Below are 23,378 nucleotides of genomic sequence, written 5' to 3'. Positions count from 1 at the left end.
GCGTCCGCCTCAGATGCGGGAGGTCGTGGGTTTGATCCCCGGCCGAGTCATACCAAAGACTCACAAAAACGGTACTAACAGCTGCCTCACTTGGCGCTCAGCATTAAGAGGTTAGTGTTAGGACTGGTCGGCCCGGTGTCAGGATAATGTGACTGGGTGGGACATCATGCTACATGTCTGCGGCATGATGCCCCAGTGCTAGACATCACTATAAACTGCCACATTGCAGCCATCATAGCGATATGACTGAAAAATTGTTAAAGCTACATTAAAAATCCAAATCACATCACAACACAACACATCCAACAACTTTCACAGCATGTTTTGTTATTTATTACTCATGGCGAATGGCGGTGAAAGTCAACTTCTGGTTGAGAACTTGAATACTAAAGGAGGTTTAATTTTAAGTTTAATTTTAATATTGTAATATTTTGCTTTCTTAAGTGTATTAAGTAAGTAAGCAAAACATTAGAATATTACAATTTCAAACTAGAATAAAATAACATTTTTTGAATGTTTTTATGAACTAAGAAAGAATTTATCAAAGCTAAATAATACTTGTCTGTCCTAGTGTGCAAGTACATGATCATAGTCCCCACATAATTTCCAGTTTCTACTTTTAAAAAAACCAACATATCGATTGTATCTGGCGACAGCAATGCACGTTTCCTATTTACATGTCCTGCCCTCAAAAAAACACTTTCGGCTGGAACTGATGTTGCAGGAATACAGAGATATTTTTGTGCTAGGGCAGTCATCCTGGGATATCATATCGTAGTATCTCGCCAATATTGAAAAATGTGACCATTAACACGAAGTGGCATCTCCAACAGATATGTTGCCAATTCATCGACCGATGAAGCGTTGTCGTCTGCGGCACACAGATTTTGTGTATTTGACAAATTATTTTTGTGAATGGGTACTTGTCATTAATTTTCAAAGCCCGGGTTTTTCACTATGGTCGGGTACCCGGTTACCTGGGTACCCATTGACAGCCCTAATTGTGTGCCATTTTGACACAACATGTACAGGACTGGAGGTGTTAATGGGGAAATCAGTGGCCAAAGAAAAGAATTCTGGTGAACTGTGACAAATCTGCAACTGATGAAATCATTAACAAAGGCTAATCTGATTTGTGTTAGTGTCAAGATTTAATTCTTTCAGAACTTGTGGTTGTGTGGAGCAGTATTTGAGTCAGCGGTGGCAAGGTACTTTGGCTGGAGGTCATGACACAAATGCTCCTTTATGTGTGGATTACATGGGCCGTCCATTTAGTAGGGAACTTTTTTCTGTCATACTTGAGGCTCCTGCTGGCATGCATGGGCTATGATGAGCAAAAGCGTTTCTTGTAATTCATTTCATATTCGAGCAGCCACAACTGCACCTGCAGTTGGTTAGGTGGACCATCTAATTAGGAATTTAGAACAATGGTCTTCGTCATGTTGTATACGCTACAACATAGTTCACTCTAACTGACTCCTTTCTGCTCAGGAACAGTTGTGTACATACATTTAGTATCATGCTTTGGACACCAGTCCTTCCAAATGGATTTTCACATTCCAAACTGGCATCCTCTTGGGGGCTCTCATTTGATATTTTTTAATATCAAATTCAATTTGGCATTTTTCCCCAATTGGATACTCATAAGCTATACTAATAACGTAAAGGTCATGCCCGTTAAATACATTACTTTCACAGTTTAAATAGGAAAATATAAGAATATTTTCTTCATGCTGGGATCAGCCTAGCTCTATTCCATGAATCTGGGATCAACCCATAATACACTCTTATGCGGGGACCAGCCTAGCATAGATTTAGTTAAGATGGGATCGGCCCAGAATACATTAGCATGCTGGGATCAGCCTAGCACATAGTCTACTTAAGCTGGGATAAGCCCAGAGTACCATGTAATGCTGATTGGAAATCAGTCTTTTACACTGAGCTGGGATCAGCCTAGCACCAATTCTACTTGAACTGGGATCAGCCTAGAATACACTGTAATGCTAGGATCAGCCTAGAACTGATTGGGAATCAGTTTTTTACATTCAGATTCTAGCCCATGAGTGGCCTCCACAGAGAGTGCCAAATATTTTTAAAATATTGAAATTAGGTATTGATGTTATTTTATTTATGAATTCGATGTAGAATATTGGTAATAATGAATAGTGGCATGTTTAAGAGAAATTAGGGAGAGTGAGTGAGAGAGATGAATGCATATGCTCATGTATCCTATATTTCTTACAATGCATGTATTAAATCATTTCTTGTACAATTCAGTATTATTTTGTTGCGCATAAAATGACAATTTATTAAATTTTAGTTTATGCACAACTTGATCATCTTGAGTTATTGTAGGTACACACTGCCAGTGTTCCAATTGAGTTTGTCTCTTAATGACCATTGAGGGATGACTTGGTGTCGTTGTAAGATGATGTAATGCCAAATTATATAGCTTAGTCAGTGGTTAACACTTGGATAGGAGTGTTGAACATGTACCCTGAAATTGAGAGGCAGACAGGGAATTATGCAAGAGACTGTTATTAGCCTCTTACTTGCTGTCTTCATGGGGCTTGTGGGGGGGGGGAAGAGCAGAACTATTCCTACTGGTTGGCATTGGCAGTAGAATTCCAAGAGCCAACCAAATTAGATAAACTAATGTAACATTGCATGATCATATAGAGTACCATGTAATCAGTCAATTCTCTAGTTTTTCAAATGTACATGTGACAATGTATGTAGAGTTTCACTTCTTTGGCTTTTCAAAGGTACAGAAAATGGATTTGGAGTCTCCACATGAAACTTTTATTATGGCTGTGCTGGCCTGACACCCCCCCCCCCCAGTCACCACCCAGATTTAGAGTTTCTGCATCAAACTTTTCTTAGGGATTTGTGCTGGCCCACCCCCACCAATTAATGGATACATCGTGGGTTGTGTCCTTACTCTATTCATGCGCATGGGACTGCCAGGGGATATAATTTTTTCCCCAATCGGATACTCATATGCTAAACTTGTAACATAAGTAAATTTCATTTGCAGTTTTACTTGAGCTGGGATCAGCCATGAATACACTGTAATGCTGGGATCAGCCTAGCACCGATTGAGAATCAGTCTTTTACATTGAGCTGGGATCAGCCTAGGACCAATTCTATTTGAGCTGGCATCAGCCTCGGCCCAGAATACAATGTAATGCTGGGATTAGCCTAGCACCGATTGGAAAATCAGTCTTTCACACTGAGCTGGGATCAGCCTAGCACCAATTCTATTTGAGCTGGCATCGTCCCTCAACCCAAAATACACTGTAATGCTGGGATCAGCCTAGCACTGATTGGAAATCAGTCTTTTACATCGAGCTGGGATCAGCCTAGCACCAATTCTATTTGAGCTGGCATCGTCCCTCAACCCAAAATACACTGTAATGATGGGATCTGCCTAGCAATGATTGGAAATCAGTCTTTTAGCATTTTTTCCCAATCGGATACTCATAGGCTATACTAATAACGTCAAGGTCAAGCCCGTTATTTACATTACTTTCACAGTTTAAATAGGAAAATTTAAGAAATTTTCTTCATGCTGGGATCAGCCTAGCTCTATTCCACAAATATGGAATCAACCCAGAATACACTCTTATGCGGGGATCAGCCTACCATAGATTTAGTTAAGATGGGATCAGCCCAGAATACATTAGCATGCTGGGATCAGCCTAGCACATAGTCTATTTAAACTGGGATCAGCCCATAGTACCATGTAATGCTGGGGTCAGCCTAGCACCAATTGGGAATCAGTCTTTTACACTGAGCTGGGATCAGCCTAGCACCAATTCTATTTCAGCTGGGATCAGCCCAGAATACATCCTAGCACTGATTGGGAATCAGTCTTTTACATTCAGATTCTAGCCCATGAGTAGCCCCCACAGACAGAGCCAAATATTTTTAAACTATTGAAATTAGGTATTGATGTTATTTTATTTATGAATTTGATGTTGTAGAATATTGGTAATAATGAATAATGCATGTTTGAGAGAAATTAGGGAGAGAGTGAGTGAGACGAATGCATATACTCATGTATCCTATATTTCTTACAATGCATGTATTAAATCATTTTTCGTACAATTCAGCATTGTTTTGTTGTGCATAAACACGGTTTTATGCAATAAAAGTTATGATTTATGTTGTATTTTCCTTTTCCGTAAGGTAGATTTACATGCCATGATAAGCCCTTGGCTTGTAAAGGCAGCAATCGATTTGTTTTCAAGTGGACATTTTTTTGATTGAGCTGTGAATTTACTACATGTACTTGTTCAGTACCAAATAGAGTTCTACATCATCCGGTGGATGTTTAACCGTAATCTGTTTTAGCTTGTAAAGGCAGCACCCTCTTTATTTTACCTCAGGAAATGAAGTCAGATCATATTTACAATGGCTAGTCCATGATGATTTACAATCACTAGACAGCAAAGAAGATTTCACTTTATCAGACAATGAATATGAATTCTTAGACTTTGTGCCAGATGATATTAGATAGTGGCATTTATAAGATACTGGGAATCACAAAAGTGCATACTTAACTTTCATTGTTTATTTTTAAGAGGTGAGGAATTTAAGATTTTATTGCATACTGTAAATTGGATAATTCGGAACAATTGTTATATCAGTATGTGACCTATAACTGAGTTCATGGTTTTATTAAATAAATGGATTTAAAATATCAAACATTTTGGATTTGATTGGATTTAATTAGGACAAATTGTAAGTTGTCAATTTATCTTTGACATATTCCATTCAATAGTTCTGTCATTGTTTTTCCTATCTATCTATCTATCTATCCAACCATTGAGTTGGGCTTGTTTATTTTCCAAAGTGCAACTCTAAATCACTGATGACAAGTCACCCTCAGACATATTTGACTTGCAAAATACACCTTGACTTAAAGAAGGGTCAGTGAGAAATTGGCTTTTTGAAGTCTAAAGAGGAGGTGGGGAGGAATTTGATTCACAGAATAGTCAACTCATTAGCGAGTATATAGGATATTGTCCACTGAAATTACAAGTAATTCCTTGTTGAAAATAGCTGAAATAGATAACTGTATTTCATTAACTTGTAGATTACATAAATTGTGTACAAAACAATTAAGTAAACTAAAATTTGGGGGGGGGGAATAATTGTCAGCATTGTTTACAAAAAATAAATGATTGTTAAAAAATATGAGTGTCCATTAAAATGAAACCAGTGTCATTAATTCACTATTTAATTTATTAAATTTACTAATTTTTATTTGAAGATTAATTTTTGTTTTCTGATAGAAGTATTAGCCTTTTGACACAAAAATATGAAAGAAATTATTCTTTTAGATCATTCTATGTAATTTTTATCTTTAAGCTATAAAGTTTTAATCTTGGAGGGCTGGATTTGCAAGGTAGTAGCAGTTCTCATAAGGTATTATGATTTGATAATGTATTTTAAGAAGTAAATGATAGACACAAGTCTTTCAAGATAAACCATATCAAGTCTTCCAACTTCTTTAGCATAGCAAAAGGTAAATCTTTTAGAAAATCTGGTTTTCTGGTAATATGATAAACTCCATAAAACATCGCTTTTGCTAGATTAAACTTTCTAAGACAAAATTTAACTGGTACCAAACAGAACAAATATTTACAGAAAATAAAATATAACAAATTTCAGAAACAAAGAAAACAAATCCCAGTCAAAATCAATATGAAGACTGTACTGCTTATTTGTTTACCTCTACAGCCTTCGCTTGCTGCCACCATTCATAAACTGACCTGTAAGGGAAAAAAAATAATTACTACGAGTAACAAAATGTACGCAAACTCACAAAAAAGACAATACATTTCATTTATCACGTGACTACTGTATTATTTTAGGTTCATAAAATACATTTAAATACATTGTCTCCATATTGCACAGATACAAAGACAAAATACACAATTGACAACACCATGACATGAAGTAAATTGTAATGCCCATGACACCTAAATATACATAAAAATATATATCAATGAAGAACTATTTAAGTAAATGGTATAAAGGTTTTGTTGTGTCTTGTAAGAAACAGAATCTTACAAATTTTCCAATTGCCAAAGAAATTTATGAAACCCAAGAAATAATTTTTCAATATATGCTCAACAAGGCTTTTGCTAAATACAGAAATTATTAGGCACATTTTACAAACTTCATTTGACATAAACAATTATATAATAAATAAAAAGGTTCAAGTACAATTCATATTTACCTCCCTGAAAAAAATGTTCCTCATGTTTTATATCATACTTGGAATGCATTCTAATTGAAGAAAACTGTATTTTTATGCCAAGTTTCAAAATGTCCATATCAATAAACAAAGGAAGGCATAGTTTCAAAATGGCCATATCAATAAACTAAACAAGGGCATAGTTTAAAAATGGCAATATTAATAAACAAATAAAGGCAGCTTCATAATGGCCATATCAATAAACAAATAAAGGCAGTTTCAATGGCCTTATCAATAAACTAAACAAAGATGTAGTTTCAAAATCGGCCATATCAATAAACAAAGGAAGGCATAGTTTCAAAATGGCTATATAAATAAACTAAACAAAGGCATAGTTCCAAAACTGGCCAGATCAATAAACTAAACAAAGGCATAGTTTTAAAACTGGCCATATCAATAAACTAAACAAAGGCATAGTTTCAAAATGGCCATATTGATAAACTAAACAAAGGCATAGTTTCAAAATGGGCCATATAAATAAACTAAACAAAGGCATAATTTCAAAATGGGCCATATCAATAAACTAAGAAAGGCATAATTTCAAAATAGGCCATATCAACAAACTAAGAAAGACATAACTACAAAATGGGCCATAAGAATAAACAAACAATTCAGCATATATTTCTGTGAAAATATTATGAATCAATTTATATGTACTATATTGTACAAATTTACATATACTAGATTTTACAAAAATGGCATATACATTATAAATATATAAATATATGCAGAGCTAAAAATTTATTTAACTCATCAATAAAATGAAAAACTGAAATTTGTGCAAATATAACACATGATATTTAAATACTGAAAGCCATTAAATTGATTCTTTATAAGATGGCCTTTTCTGTATATTCAATATTATATTATTAAACATTTTGATTGCTTTAGAGAGTATATTGGTGATAAATCAAATCTACATTAATGTGCTAGGAAAAGGTGATAAACAAAATAGATAAAAACTACATATAAAAGAGTTACATACCCGCATCCTTTTAATGATGTCATGCCTTGCCTTTGGACAGGATCCTGAAGAATGGATCATACTAACATCACAGACATGCATAAATATGTCTTTATCATTTATAATTTATCTTTACATTATTTACTTAATAAACTAGAGTGTAATCAATAATCACACAGCTCATCTCTGTGAAGCCTTACCAGTAATCACTTTAGACAAACATTGACCACATACTCCAAGCATTAAACCTCTAACACACAAACCAAGCATTAAAACTCTAATGCATACTCCAAGCATTAAACCTCTAATACATACTGCAAGCATTAAACCTCTAACACACAAACCAAGCATTAAAACTCTAATACATACTGCAAGCATTAAACCTCTAATACATACTGCAAGCATTAAACCTCTAACACACAAACCAAGCATTAAAACTCTAATGCATACTCCAAGCATTAAACCTCTAACACACAAACCAAGCATTAAAACTCTAATGCATGCTCCAAGCATTAAACCTCTAACACAAAAACCAAGCATTAAAACTCTAATGCATGCTCCAAGCATTAAACCTCTAACACACAAACCAAGCATTAAAACTCTAATGCATACTCCAAGCATTAAACCTCTAACACACAAACCAAGCATTAAAACTCTAATGCATGCTCCAAGCATTAAACCTCTAACACACAAACCAAGCATTAAAACTCTAATGCATACTCCAAGCCTTAAACCTCTAACACACAAACCAAGCATTAAAACTCTAATGCATACTCCAAGCCTTAAACCTCTAACACACAAACCAAGCATTAAAACTCTAATGCATACTCCAAGCCTTAAACCTCTAACACACAAACCAAGCATTAAAACCCTAATGCATACTCCAAGCATTAAACATCTAACACACAAACCAAGCATTAAAACTCTAATGCATACTCCAAGCATTAAACCTCTAACACACAAACCAAGCATTAAAACTCTAATACATACTCCAAGCATTAAACCTCTAACACACAAACCAAACATTAAAACTCTAATGCATACTCCAAGCATTAAACCTCTAACACACAAACCAAGCATTAAAACTCTAATGCATACTCCAAGCATTAAACCTCTAACACACAAACCAAACATTAAAACTCTAATGCATACTCCAAGCATTAAACCTCTAACACACAAACCAAGCATTAAAACTCTAATGCATACTCCAAGCATTAAACCTCTAACACACAAACCAAGCATTAAAACTCTAATGCATACTCCAAGCATTAAACCTCTAACACACAAACCAAGCATTAAAACTCTAATGCATACTCCAAGCATTAAACCTCTAACACACAAACCAAGCATTAAAACTCTAATGCATACTCCAAGCATTAAACCTCTAACACACAAACCAAGCATTAAAACTCTAATACATACTGCAAGCATTAAACCTCTAATACATACTGCAAGCATTAAACCACCTAACATATAATGCAAGAATAAAACCAACTAACACCTGCTGCACACATCAAACATCTAACACATACTGCAAGCATTGAACCTCTCTAACACATACTGCAAGCATTAAACCCACCTAACACCTACTGCAACAGGGCATAAAATACAGAGCACAGAAGTAATGTAATCATTTATATAAAAAAGCAATTAATATTGTTTTTATATTATGATTTTTAAAATCATGTTTCTAAAATCAGCTTCAGAAGCTCTTATCATTGTCCACCTCTGGAAGTCACATGCTTGTGGTAACCTTGGTTTGAGATCCAGTACTAGATATTAGTTTATGTAGCAATAATTATCTTATGTAGACACTTAAGGTGATGCCTTACATAAAAAGCATGCAGACCACTCATCCAAATCCCATACTCATTCACATATGAAAACCACAGTTAACCTGTTGAGGGTAACCTATCATAATACACAATGCAATTAATATTGTAACAGATTTGCATCCTATTTTCAAATGCACTGGTCAGAAAGGGCCTTCTGAGTAAAGCAAAAAATGTCAGTTACAGTTACCTTTTTTGGTTGTACATGTGAAATACTTACAAGGATGCATCTAATTATCACCATGATTTTAAGTAAGACAGTGTGCACATGGCATGCCAAAACCAAAGCCTGTCAAATGCGTGTGAGATCTAGACTTTTAACATTGCTATGATGTCTGCAGTGTAGCAGTTCATAGTGATGTGTAGCACTGGGGCATCATGCTGCAGACATGTAGCATCATGTCCCACCCAGTACATTATTCTAATACCAGGCCAACCAGTCCTAACACTAACCTCTTAATGCTGAGCACCAAGCAGGGCAGCTGCAAGTACCATTTTTTTAATAAGTCTTTATTATGACTCAGCTGAGGTTAAAACCTAGAATCTCCTGTATTCAAGGTGGACACTCTAACCACTTAGGCCACTACAGTGATCTCTGTAAAATGTGAAATGTAGATCACAGAGCATAAAATGTTCATCACAGTGACCTTCTTTGGTTACTTATATATCATACTAAAAATCACAAATCTGATCTTCAAAAAGATTTATGATTTTAGGTAGGACAGTATGCACATACCATGCCAAAACTCAAATTTGTAAAATGTGAAATGCAGATTACAGTGGCATTCTTCTGATGTAAAGATGTGGTGAGATAAAGTTTCTTTTTCTTTTGGACATAAACTGACTGCTTAGAACATGTACTGTATCATAACAGCAATGGCCTTGCCAGCAACAGATGCCCTATCATATTAATTCTATGTACACAAAGATATGGCTACTACATAATATGATCACATGTACACAACGATATGCCTATTTCAGACTATTATTTCATGTACATAATATGTCTAATTCAGACTATGATCACATGTACACAATGATATGCCTAATGTAAACTATGATCACATATACACAATGATATGCCTACTACAGACTATGATCACATTAACAAAATTATATGCCTACTACAGAATGAGTATGATCACATGTACAAAATGATATGCCTACTACAGATTGATTATGATCACATGTACACAATGATAAGCCTACTACAGACTGAGTACAACCACATGTACACAATGATATGCCTACTACTACAGAATGAGTATAATCACATGTACAAAATGATAAGCCTACTATAGAATGAGTACAATTACATGTACACAATGACATGCCTACTAAGGACTGAGTACAATCAAATATACACAATGACATGCCTACTACAGAATAAGCATAATCACATGTACAAAATCATATGCCAGCTATAGAATGTGTATGATTACATATACACAAACAATGCCTACTACAGAATGAGTATGATCACATGTACACAATGATATGCCTACTACAGAATGAGTATGATCAAATGTACATGATGATGTGCCTACTACAGAATGAGTATGATCAAATGTACACAATGATATGCCTACTACAGAATGCATATGATTACATATACACAAACAATGCCTAATACAGACTGAATATGATCACAGTACATAATGCCTGCTACAGACTGAGTATAATTACATATACACAATGATACACCTTCTTCAGACTGAGTATGATCAACATGTACACAATGATATGCCTACTACAGACTGAGTTCAATCACATGTACACAATGATATGCCTACTACAGAATCAGTATGATCATATGTACACAAAGGTATGCCTACTTCAGAATGAGTACAATCACATATACACAATGATATGCCTACTACAGAATGCATATGATTACATATACACAAACAATGCCTACTACAGAATGAGTACAATCAAATGTACACAATGATATGCCTACTACAGAATGCATATGATTACATATACACAAACAATGCCTACTACAGACTGAATATGATCACAGTACATAATGCCTGCTACAGACTGAGTATAATTACATATACACAATGATATGCCTTCTAAAGACTGAGTATGATCAACTTGTACACAATGATATGCCTACTACAGACTGAGTATGATCAAATGTACACAATGATATGGCTGCTACAGACTATGATGAAATGTACACAATGATATGCCTACTACAGAATGAGTATGATCAAATGTACACACTGATATACCTACTACAGAATCAGTATGATCATATGTACACAATGATATGCCTACTACAGACTGAGTATGATCAAATGTACACACTGATATACCTACTACAGAATCAGTATGATCATATGTACACAATGATATGCCTACTACAGACTGAGTATGATCAAATGTACACACTGATATACCTACTACAGAATCAGTATGATCATATGTACACAATGATATGCCTACTACAGACTGAGTATGATCAAATGTACACACTGATATACCTACTACAGAATCAGTATGATCATATGTACACAATGATATGCCTACTACAGACTGAGTATGATCAAATGTACACACTGATATACCTACTACAGAATCAGTATGATCATATGTACACAATGATATGCCTACTACAGACTGAGTATGATCAAATGTACACACTGATATACCTACTATAGAATGAGTATGATCACATATACATACTGATATACCTACTACAGAGTATGATGACATGAACAAAGACACTGATAAGCCTAATACAGAGTCAACGGTCATGCCACCAGGAGAAGTGGGTGACTAAGTCACTTAAAACATGTAAACTTTACTTTCTTCTGTTATGAATGTGAAAACGACTTTGCCCTGTGACTTTTTTAGACATACAATAACAATAGTTTATGACCTCTGATATTGCTCTCTTATCCTAGCAATGTAGTTCTGACAGTGTTGTGTTGTAGCACTAGGTGAAATGTATTGCATGCAGTGTTTATAACAACTGTATCAACAAACTCTTGAACATTCACAGGCATGTGTTTTAATAGCTAACTGAACACTAACCCTTTTTCCTGAGCAAGTGTGTGATTTGGATTTTTTACATAGCTTAACAATTTTGTTCATGTTACTATGATGTCTGCAGTGCGGCTGTTTATAGTGATGTCTAGCATGTGGGCATCTTGTCAAATACATGTAGCATCATGTCCCAACCAGTCACATTATCCTGATGTCAGGCCAACCAGTCCTAACACTAACCTGTTAGTACTGAGCACCAAGTGAAACTGCTGCTGGTACCATTTTTATAAGTTTTTTTTATATGATTCCGCTGGGGTACAAACTTGCAACCTCCCACATCTGAGGCAGATGCTCTAACCACTTAGGCCAATGGAGCAGTCTCCTGAGTAAGTTCTCACTGCTCAATTTCCAAAAGTTACCATTTGATAATGAAATCATACCAAGTTCTGTTCTGAAACTTAAATATCAATATGTAAAGAGCAATTTGTTTTTATAAAGTAGAATCTGTGAAAAGCACTTTTATGTTTAGCTCCCCATTTTAACTAATGTGTTTGCATTAGTTTCTGTACAAAATCCATGTGAAGCCATAGTGAACATGGAGTTAGAGACATTACTGTGTCTATGAAGTACTACATCATCCGATTATTTGTTTTTTCAAAGAAAGGAAAATATAAATATCATGAGATAGAAAGATTATCCTAAAAATGTAATCATGCAGGTCAGAAGCATATAGAACAAGGTTATGTTATGGAATTTGAGAGACGTTGTAAAGTAAGGATTTTCTGACATCACTTCCTTTTGAGAAAATATGAAAAATGCATTCAAGCAAATATTATTTAACCATTATGTAGAAACTAATTGCAGGAGATAAAATCTGCTAGTTTTGCTTACCATAAGTGAATAATAGATCCAAAAATATTACATGTCTATTGTCCTAATCATTACTGTAGTATTTAAATCTAAAATATGTTTATGTGGATAGACAAGTTTTTACATTAGGGTCTTGAAGGTATTTGCCATTTTCTGACAATGATCAACAATTGGCATTAGAAAGCACTGCTATAAACATTTCCAAATTAGGTGACCAAACTCAATCTGCAGTAGGTATTTCTATGAGCCTGTGCAAATGGAATAAATTTAATCTGACTGGACATCCCCAGTAGGCCTGTCTCTGTGCCTGTATACATAGAATATATTTAATCTGATTGGACATCCCTAGTGGACCTGTCTTTGTGCCTGTACAATGTGATAGATCTGTCCTGTATCTGTACTCAAGAAATAGATTTAATCTGATTGGACATCCCCAGAAGGCCTGTGTTTGTGTCTGTACACATGGAATAGATTTAATCTGATTGGACATCCCTAGTAGACCTGTCTTTGTGCCTGTACACATGTGATAGATATTATCTGATTAGATATCCTGAGAAGGCATGCCTCTGTGCCTGTACACATATGATAGATGTGATCTGACTGGACATCCCCAGAAGGCACATCTCTTTGCCTGTATACAAGAAATAGATTCAATTTTTGGCAATATACCAAACAAAATAACGAAACAAAAGGTTTCTAGAGTTAGGGACTCTAGAAACCTTTTGTTTCATTATTTTGTTTGGTATATTGCCAAAGATTAAATCAATAAAAACACTCACCTGTGTGATTAGCCCTATTATGGCTTTCAAGCACCATACAAGCCACCTGGGAATTTTACAGCTAAAGAGTAACTTCTGAATGCAGTCATCAGGAATGTCCTTCTGTCTGTAAAGATTAATAGAATTTATGGTATGGCTCATATGAAGAACAGAAACTTCTATTCTTGAGGTTGGAGAGCAGAGCTTCACATAAAACAAATAATGCAACCAGAAACTGGAAGTTTATTGCCTTACAGTGTCAATCTCAGCACTGATCAAACTTTACTTTCATTTGGTCTTTGAAGATACAAGAAATGATAATTATTCTATTCCCTTACATCACTTACTTGCTTAAATTGAAAACATGAAAGTCACGCAGAAAATTAACAATGTACATCTTACCATGTTGCGACATCATCAAATCATCATGATACATTGGATGTAAATGCATAGAGACAAAATGAACATAAAAAATTGATATAAAGACAAAATAATGCTTCAGATTTATATTTCAAATAGGCAAGGAAATATGCACATAGACTTCAGCTGGCTATGTTATTCTTCAACAAGCTTTGTCATTTAAAAGAATCAACAAATAAAGTAAAGTAAAGAGATCACAATGCAAAAAGAACTTTATTTTAAAGCAGTGACATTACAAGCTCAACATCCAACTGGTAATGAAGTAAACAGATATTGTACCTGTAATTTTATGTTATATTAAAAAAATCATGCCTTTAGCATGGTACTTTATTTGTACCGATACTGGTCTACACAATGACAAACTAACTCAAGAGACTAATTTTGTATTGCCTGCTTGTTATAAAGACCTCTAATTTCCTCTAATTCAGACTATAACTGTTTGTTATATGGCTTTTTACTGTCCTTTAATTCAGTATTAAGTATCTCCAAATTATATCTGAGGTGCTTCTTGTGGTTATTATAACAACAACATTGGAAAGGTATGCACTTAATTCATAGTTAGCATAAAAAACTGCATTGGAAAGGTATGCACTTAATTTATAGTAATAGTATAACAACATTAGAAAGGTATGCACTTAATTTATAGTTAGTATAACAATGACAGCAACAACTATACATAGCATTCAAATTTAATGACACATGGGAAGAAAAAAGAGTGTGCATGTAACTTTTATGCAAGTATCGAGGATGTAAGCAATATGTAATTAAACTGAATCCACTGTATATATGAGCAGGACTTAGATTTGCTTGCAAAAAGTGCATAGAATTAATGAAGTCAAGACAACTACTACAGTTTAAGACACAAACTGGACCACTTGATTCTTACAGACAACATGCTATTACTGTACTTTACAAAGGTATACATCATGTTGAATGATATACACCTGACAATCAAGTATGTAAAACAGGTCAAAAGATACTTTTGTTCAGACATTTTATTTAATGGAGTTTCAAAATTATATTTAATTTCAAGTTCCTATATTTGACATACATTGCCTCCAAGAATGTCCTGCCACCATCACCTGCTACTGTTTTCAGGTACAATTCAGTCCACATCCTGGGTACATCAGGTGGATCAAAAGAAATCACCTGTGGACATGTAAGTCAATTAAAATAACTATTTATCCACTGATAAACCCATGCTTAATGATAAAAACACTACTCATTTTTAATACATGTTAAAAAATATTGATTATTTTGCTTTTGTAAAAAGTCCATCCCAACCTTTTGACGAATAAGGCTGGTCCATAGATCTTATGGAAGACACACAAATAAGTTTATTTTTGTCCCAAAGCAACAAAACAGAAAAATGCCAAAGAGTGTAAGAACAAAAAAAGTTTATTTGTGTCTGTGTGTGTGTGTGTGATTTGCATTTTTAACTTAGCTTTAAGAAATTTTCAGTCATATTGCTACAATGTCTACAGTGTGCAGTTTATAGTGATGTCTAGCACTGGGTAACTAGCTGCAGACGTGTAGCATGATGTCCCACCCAGTCACATTATCTGGATACCAATGCACCCAGTCCTAACACCAACCTCTTAATGCTGAGCACCTAGTGAGGTAGCTGTTAGTACCCTTTTTATAAATCTTTGGTATGACTCTGCCAGGGTTTGAATCTGTGACTGCCTGCATCCACGGCAGACACTCTAACCATCAGGCCACTGAAGCAATGCAAAATTTGTTTAAATGGCACATAGGTATAACCTGGTCAAATAAATACGCAAATAAACATACCACAATATATTATTTAAGTTAAACAGTTTCTGAGTAACTGTGTTCATAAATCATGCACTACAAAAAGTCAAGTTAAAAATTGCATACAAATCTAATACAAAATAATTATTTTTTTTAATATGTGGAATAATAATGGATTCTTGTGAAAAGAATAGTAAAGCTATAATATTGCTGCACACTGACTGAATACATAGTAAATGTAAACTCAGTTTGTGTATGTTAACATTTGCACACTGATTGACAGTATGGTAAGAGTAAACCTGTATTATGGATGTTAACACTGCACAATGACTGACAAAATATTGTAAAAGCAAACCTGACCTGTACATGCTAACACTGCCACACTTAAAGACAATATTGTAAAAGCAAACCTGACCTGTACATGCTAACACTGCACAATGACTGACAAAATATTGTAAAAGCAAACCTGACCTGTACATGCTAACACTGCACAATGACTGACAAAATATTGTAAAAGCAAACCTGACCTGTACATGCTAACACTGCACAATGACTGACAAAATATTGTAAAAGCAAACCTGACCTGTACATGCTAACACTGCACAATGACTGACAAAATATTGTAAAAGCAAACCTGACCTGTACATGCTAACACTGCCACACTTAAAGACAATATTGTAAAAGCAAACCTGACCTGTACATGTTAACACTGCACAATGACTGACAAAATATTGTAAAAGCAAACCTGACCTGTACATGCTAACACTGCCACACTTAAAGACAATATTGTAAAAGCAAACCTGATTTGAACATGCTAACAGTGCCACACTTAAAGACAATATTGTAAAAGCAAACCTGACTTGTACATGTTAACACTGCCACACTTAAAGACAATATTGTAAAAGCAAACCTGACCTGTACATGCTAACACTGCCACACTTAAAGACAATATTGTAAAAGCAAACCTGACCTGTACATGTTAACACTGCCACACTTAAAGACAATATTGTAAAAGCAAACCTGACCTGTACATGCTAACATTGCCACACTTAAAGACAATATTGTAAAAGCAAACCTGACCTGTACATGCTAACATTGCCACACTTAAAGACAATATTGTAAAAGCAAACCTGACCTGTACATGCTAACATTGCCACACTTAAAGACAATATTGTAAAAGCAAACCTGACCTGTACATGCTAACATTGCCACACTTAAAGACAATATTGTAAAAGCAAACCTGACCTGTACATGCTAACACTGCCACACTTAAAGACAATATTGTAAAAGCAAACCTGACCTGTACATGCTAACACTGCCACACTTAAAGACAATATTGTAAAAGCAAACCTGATCTGTACATGCTAACACTGCCACACTTAAAGACAATATTGTAAAAGCAAACCTGACCTGTACATGTTAACACTGCCACACTTAAAGACAATATTGTAAAAGCAAACCTGACCTGTACATGCTAACATTGCCACACTTAAAGACAATATTGTAAAAGCAAACCTGACCTGTACATGCTAACATTGCCACACTTAAAGACAATATTGTAAAAGCAAACCTGACCTGTACATGCTAACATTGCCACACTTAAAGACAATATTGTAAAAGCAAACCTGACCTGTACATGCTAACACTGCCACACTTAAAGACAATATTGTAAAAGCAAACCTGATCTGTACATGCTAACACTGCCACACTTAAAGACAATATTGTAAAAGCAAAGCTGACCTGTACATGCTAACACTGCCACACTTAAAGACAATATTGTAAAAGCAAACCTGACCTGTAGATACTAACATTTATAGACACGGTCAGTTTCAAACAGTCTTGTTGAGCTGAATGACAAACACTGTAAGAACCAAAAGTGCCCATTTTTATTGTCTCATATATAACTAAATGCTTGATTTATGCACATGCAAGCTGTTCAAAGAGCAAGAGTTCTGCAAGGTACCCTGTGCAGTCCTCAAAAGTTTCACTTTCTGTTTGGCTTTGTTTTAGGTTTTATGGCATTTATCAGCTTGTTCACTAGTACCATCATTTTTGTAGGAATTAGTATCATCTTCATGATAATGGGGTAAAGAATTGGTTATCTGTTGTGTTATATCTAAATTTTAACAAAACTTTTCTGCCTTTGCAAATGCAGATACCACTATGTCAGGGTCATTTGATGTCACTGGAAGTATGTGACTTACTAAATTTGCAGAGTACAAATTTCTCCTTAAAGTAAAAAATGTGAACAAAATATAGGTGAAAGTTATCTCAGTGTGTTACTTAAATTTCTTTCAGGGGCCCTAGATGGCTGAGTGGTCAAAGGTGCTCACCACTACAGATCAATGACATCTCACCTATTGCTACCCCTGGGTTGGAGGTTTCTCAAGAGGTTATCTGGGTTCTAATGCCACCAAAAAAACCTGGTTGCCATGTAAAGCCTATCATGTACTGAAAAAAGTCAGTAAAACCCACAGCAACAACAAGAACAAATTACTGTCATATTTTATTTGATGCTATATCAATTTGATAGCATGCTGAGTTTATTCTAAAAAAATATTATTGGATAGACAGAGTACGTAATATTTTCAGGATATTCCCAAGTCCTGCCATAAAATTTGAAGAATGGGGGCAAAATAAAGATAAGTGGTGAAGGATAGCAACTGTTGCAACTGGAAAAGGTTCCTTGATAAATTTTGTTCATTAAAAAAAAAAAAACACACAATCATTGATAATTTCAGGTTATTAATGAGTGGCACATCTAATTAGATTAAAAGGCCTTGTTCACTGTAAATGTACCACTTTTGGCCAATACATCTCACTGTCTGTGAGCCTTGTAGTTTATTTTGTGCAAATCCTGCAACAGCACATTCTGCAACAAAGTGCATCCTGCAATAGCACATACAGTAACATCATATCCAACAATAGTACATCCTGGCTGAAACAATGAAGTTGCAAGCAGAGTAATTCACCTTCTGAAAAGCCCTAACTGCTTTGTTACAAATTTATGATTATAACAGTCTCTAGTTCAGTAGAGTAATCATGTGAGATATGGGGAAATATCTCTTTCTGAGAACTAGATATTGTCTGAAATCCAGCTAAGGCCAGTATATTATGAGAAAACAATGCATTGCTCCTTTTTATCAGTGAATTAAAGTTGTTGTACATTCATAAAAAGTTAGCACACCATCATCATCATCCTTTTTTCATGATGTCATCAACATTGAATGTAATGGTCAGTTTAAGTTACTATGTTAAATCTGTGTGCTGGATGTAACCATGACATTCTGAAAACTATGCTAATACAAACCAACAAAATTATATAAGTCTCAAACATTAGATGATATGAAAATCTAAACAGTTTAAGGCCATATTGTTTTCTCATGGACTGGTTCATATATGCAATTGATCTGATGCATTTAATTTATTTACAGTACATAAAAGTGAATGAATTCAAAATTCAAATTTTAAATACAAAATTAGGAAAAATAATAAAAAGAAGTCTTTTAATATAATGATGTTATTATTAATACATCAAATTAGGTTCATTGTCAATATGTATTATTTTATTTTTAAAGCATTTTTTTTGTTGCATTCATTGATGGATTTATACCAAATGCTTTATGTGCTTTGGAACTAATCAAAATACATGTAGATGCCTTCACTTGGAAATACCTTCAGCTAAAAAGTTTGCAATGTACCCTAAGACCTTAATTGCCTTCAGGAACCATTTGGAGCTGAACAGCTTCATGCAATCTCTCAACTTGACATAATCCTTAGGGTTTTGTTTCAATTTCATGTGGCATTGGCAATCATCTCTCTGACTGTGTGACACACTCAAAACAACACATCATGTCCAATGAAGTTGATTCAGGGTGGACCAACATGGTCAACACTGGGCCGCATGGACCGAAAATGTATGCATACCATAGTAATTAAACTACAATTATAGAACTTACTTTTGTATTAGAGCAGGCCACATTTGGACTGCAAGCCTGGAGTTAGACCACTATGACTTAATTGTTGCCTTCTGTTTTCAAAAGATCTGAATATTTCTTTTTATACTTCAATGTTCTCAAGGATGCGGAAGTGAGAAAAGCAAGGTTCGATCAATCTGCACTGAATGAAATATGCTTATGTTAACTGAATAATAATGGTGATAAATGATAAAAACGTTTAAAATGAACTTTTTCAAATTTCAGGAATATTAAGTTGTAATTCCTGTACAAATAATATTATTAAATATTTCCAGTTACAGGCTGAAACCTCTGCTTCACAAATCACACTTTCCAAAAACACAGCTTTGTTTCTAACAGTACTGACACCCACACAGTTTCTGTTTGTCTATATTTTCCATATTTTAATTTTATACAATTATACGAGGTCAATAAAACCCAACTGTGCTTATTTAAATAAATTTTGTAAATATGTGGTACTTGCATCTAGTAAGCAATACAATGCATGATACAATGTAACAACTAATCGGTACAAATGCAAACAAGTGACATGTATAAACAATCCACAGTGGCCACATTTGTATATCAATATGGGGACAACTTGACTAGGATACATGCAAGCTAGTCTAAAAGTTACAATGTCTCTTTCTCCAGCTTTTAAAATGCCATGGTGGGAATACTGTACCATCCAACTGGCATGTTTGATTGACTGGGTAGGTACAGTTTAAAGCTTCAGCACTCTAGGTAAATATATGTACATAGCAAAGCCATACTTTTATAACCATGGGCTTACAAATAATGCCACCTTATATCAAAACATGCTCAAACAAGACTGGGTCAGCATGCAAACTCAAGAAAGTGAGGAATAAAAAATGTGAATATTATATATGGTTCTCATTAACCAAGAATAAAAATGGATTGAAACAAGTTATGTATTAAAAATAAAATATAAAATAAACCTTAAATGAAATTCATGACCATTCCATTATTCACATGCAAATGAATGGCTTTAATTTACAGTGAAAAACTACTAAACTTTTGAAACAACTTACTGTATGGCCCTGAGCCTCCAAAGCTATTTTGGCCATCATCACCACCCTCTGGCATGCTGGGACTGATTGCAGGTAGCCATCATTAACATAGTAACCAATTTTCAGTGGCCTCTTGCTTTGGAATAGCTATGGAATAGACAGTGTAAGAGTTTCATCTTGTGCAGAATACTAGTGACTGGTAATGTATCAGATATCAGATTATTCTGATATGAAAGAGTGTTCTGTAACTAATAGTACTGTCACATGCAATGGTATTTTTTTATTTCCTTTGAAAATACTACCATGTGTCACATGTAAAGGTATGGTTTATTTTTTGAAAATGCTAAATTATATCACATGTAATGGTATGGTTTATTTCCTTTGAAAATACTACCATGTGTCACATGTAATGGTATGGTTTAGTTTTTGAAAATGCTGAATTATATCACATGTAATGGTATTGTTTATTTCCTTTGAAAATACTGCCCTGTGTCACATGTAATGGTATGATTTATTTCCTTTGAAAATACTACCATGTCACATGTAATGGTATGGTTTATTTCCTTTGAAAATACTACGTGTCACATATAATGGTATGGTTTATTTCCTTTGAAAATACTACCAAATGTCACATGTAATGGTATGATTTATTTCCTTTGAAAATACTACCACATGTCACATGTAATGGTATGATTTATTTCCTTTGAAAATACTACCATGTGTTACATGTAATGGTATGATTTATTTCCTTTGAAAATACTACGTGTCACATATAATGGTATGGTTTATTTCCTTTGAAAATACTACCATGTGTCACATGTAATGGTATGATTCATTTCCTTTGAAAATACTACCATGTGTTACATGTAATGGTATGATTTATTTCCTTGGAAAATACTACCATGTGTCACATGTAATGGTATGATTTATTTCCTTTGAAAATATTACCACGTGTCACATGTAATGGTATGATTTATTTCCCTTGAAAATACTACCATGTGTTACATGTAATGGTATGATTCATTTCCTTTGAAAATACTACCATGTGTCACATGTAATGGTATGATTCATTTCCTTTGAAAATACTACCATGTGTCACATGTAATGGTATGATTCATTTCCTTTGAAAATACCACCATGTGTTACATGTAATGGTATGATTCATTTCCTTTGAAAATACTACCATGTGTCACATGTAATGGTATGATTCATTTCCTTTGAAAATACTACCATGTGTCACATGTAATGGTATGATTCATTTCCTTTGAAAATACTACCATGTGTCACATGTAATGGTATGATTTATTTCCTTTGAAAATACTACCATGTGTTACATGTAATGGTATGATTCATTTCCTTTGAAAATACCACATGTCACATGTAATGGTATGGTTTATTTCCTTTGAAAATACCACGTGTCACATATAATGGTATGGTTTATTTCCTTTGAAAATACTACCCTGTGTCACATGTAATGGTATGATTCATTTCCTTTGAAAATACTACCATGTGTTACATGTAATGGTATCATTTATTTCCTTTGAAAATACTACCATGTGTTACATGTAATGGTATGATTTATTTCCTTTGAAATTACTACCACATGTCACATGTAATGGTATGATTTATTTCCTTTGAAAATACTACCATGTGTCACATGTAATGGTATGATTTATTTCCTTTGAAAATACTACCATGCGTCACATGTAATGGTATGATTTATTTCCTTTGAAAATACTACCATGTGTTACATGTAATGGTATGATTTATTTCCTTTGAAAATACTACCACATGTCACATGTAAAGGTATGATTTATTTCCTTTGAAAATACTACCATGCACCACATGGAATGGTATGATTTATTTCCTCTGAAAATACTACCATGTGTCACATGTAATGGTATGATTTATTTCCTTTGAAAATACTACCATGTGTTACATGTAATGGTATGATTTATTTCCTTTGAAAATACTACCACATGTCACATGTAATGGTATGATTTATTTCCTTTCAAAATACTACCATGCGTCACATGTAATGGTATGATTCATTTCCTTTGAAAATACTACCATGTGTTACATGTAATGGTATGATTTATTTCCTTTGAAAATACTACCATGTGTCACATGTAATGGTATGATTCATTTCCTTTGAAAATACTACCATGTGTTACATGTAATAGTATGATTTATTTCCTTTGAAAATACTACCATGCCTCACATGTAATGGTATGATTTATTTCCTTTGAAAATACTACCACATGTTACATGTAATAGTATGATTTATTTCCTTTGAAAATACTACCACATGTTACATGTAATAGTATGATTTATTTCCTTTGAAATTACTACCACATGTCACATGTAATGGTATGATTTATTTCCTTTGAAAATACTACCATGTGTCACATGTAATGGTATGATTTATTTCCTTTGAAAATACTACCATGCGTCACATGTAATGGTATGATTTATTTCCTTTGAAAATACTACCATGTGTTACATGTAATGGTATGATTTATTTCCT

At 34.2% G+C, this 23,378-nt stretch overlaps 1 protein-coding gene across 2 annotated transcripts in view; it reads right to left on the bottom strand.

Annotated features, from left to right (window-relative positions):
- Positions 1 to 23,378, bottom strand: part of LOC149776294 (fatty-acid amide hydrolase 1-like) — a 100,044-nt gene that overhangs the window by 12,526 nt on the left and 64,140 nt on the right. For both annotated transcript variants that reach the window (XM_089942753.1, XM_089942755.1), the window contains exons 11-15: positions 20,873 to 20,998; positions 15,161 to 15,258; positions 13,711 to 13,816; positions 7,254 to 7,297; positions 5,741 to 5,780 (exon numbers count right to left, since the gene is read on the bottom strand). In XM_089942753.1, the coding sequence (XP_089798879.1) occupies positions 5,741 to 5,780; positions 7,254 to 7,297; positions 13,711 to 13,816; positions 15,161 to 15,258; positions 20,873 to 20,998 (414 nt within the window). The remainder of the gene's footprint in view (positions 1 to 5,740; positions 5,781 to 7,253; positions 7,298 to 13,710; positions 13,817 to 15,160; positions 15,259 to 20,872; positions 20,999 to 23,378) is intronic.

This window comes from Sinohyriopsis cumingii, chromosome 18 (genome assembly GCF_028554795.1).
Source record: "Sinohyriopsis cumingii isolate HCF-2022 chromosome 18, ASM2855479v2, whole genome shotgun sequence".
In the NCBI taxonomy this organism is placed as follows: domain Eukaryota; kingdom Metazoa; phylum Mollusca; class Bivalvia; order Unionida; family Unionidae; genus Sinohyriopsis; species Sinohyriopsis cumingii.
This window is presented reverse-complemented; position numbering and strand designations above follow the sequence as displayed.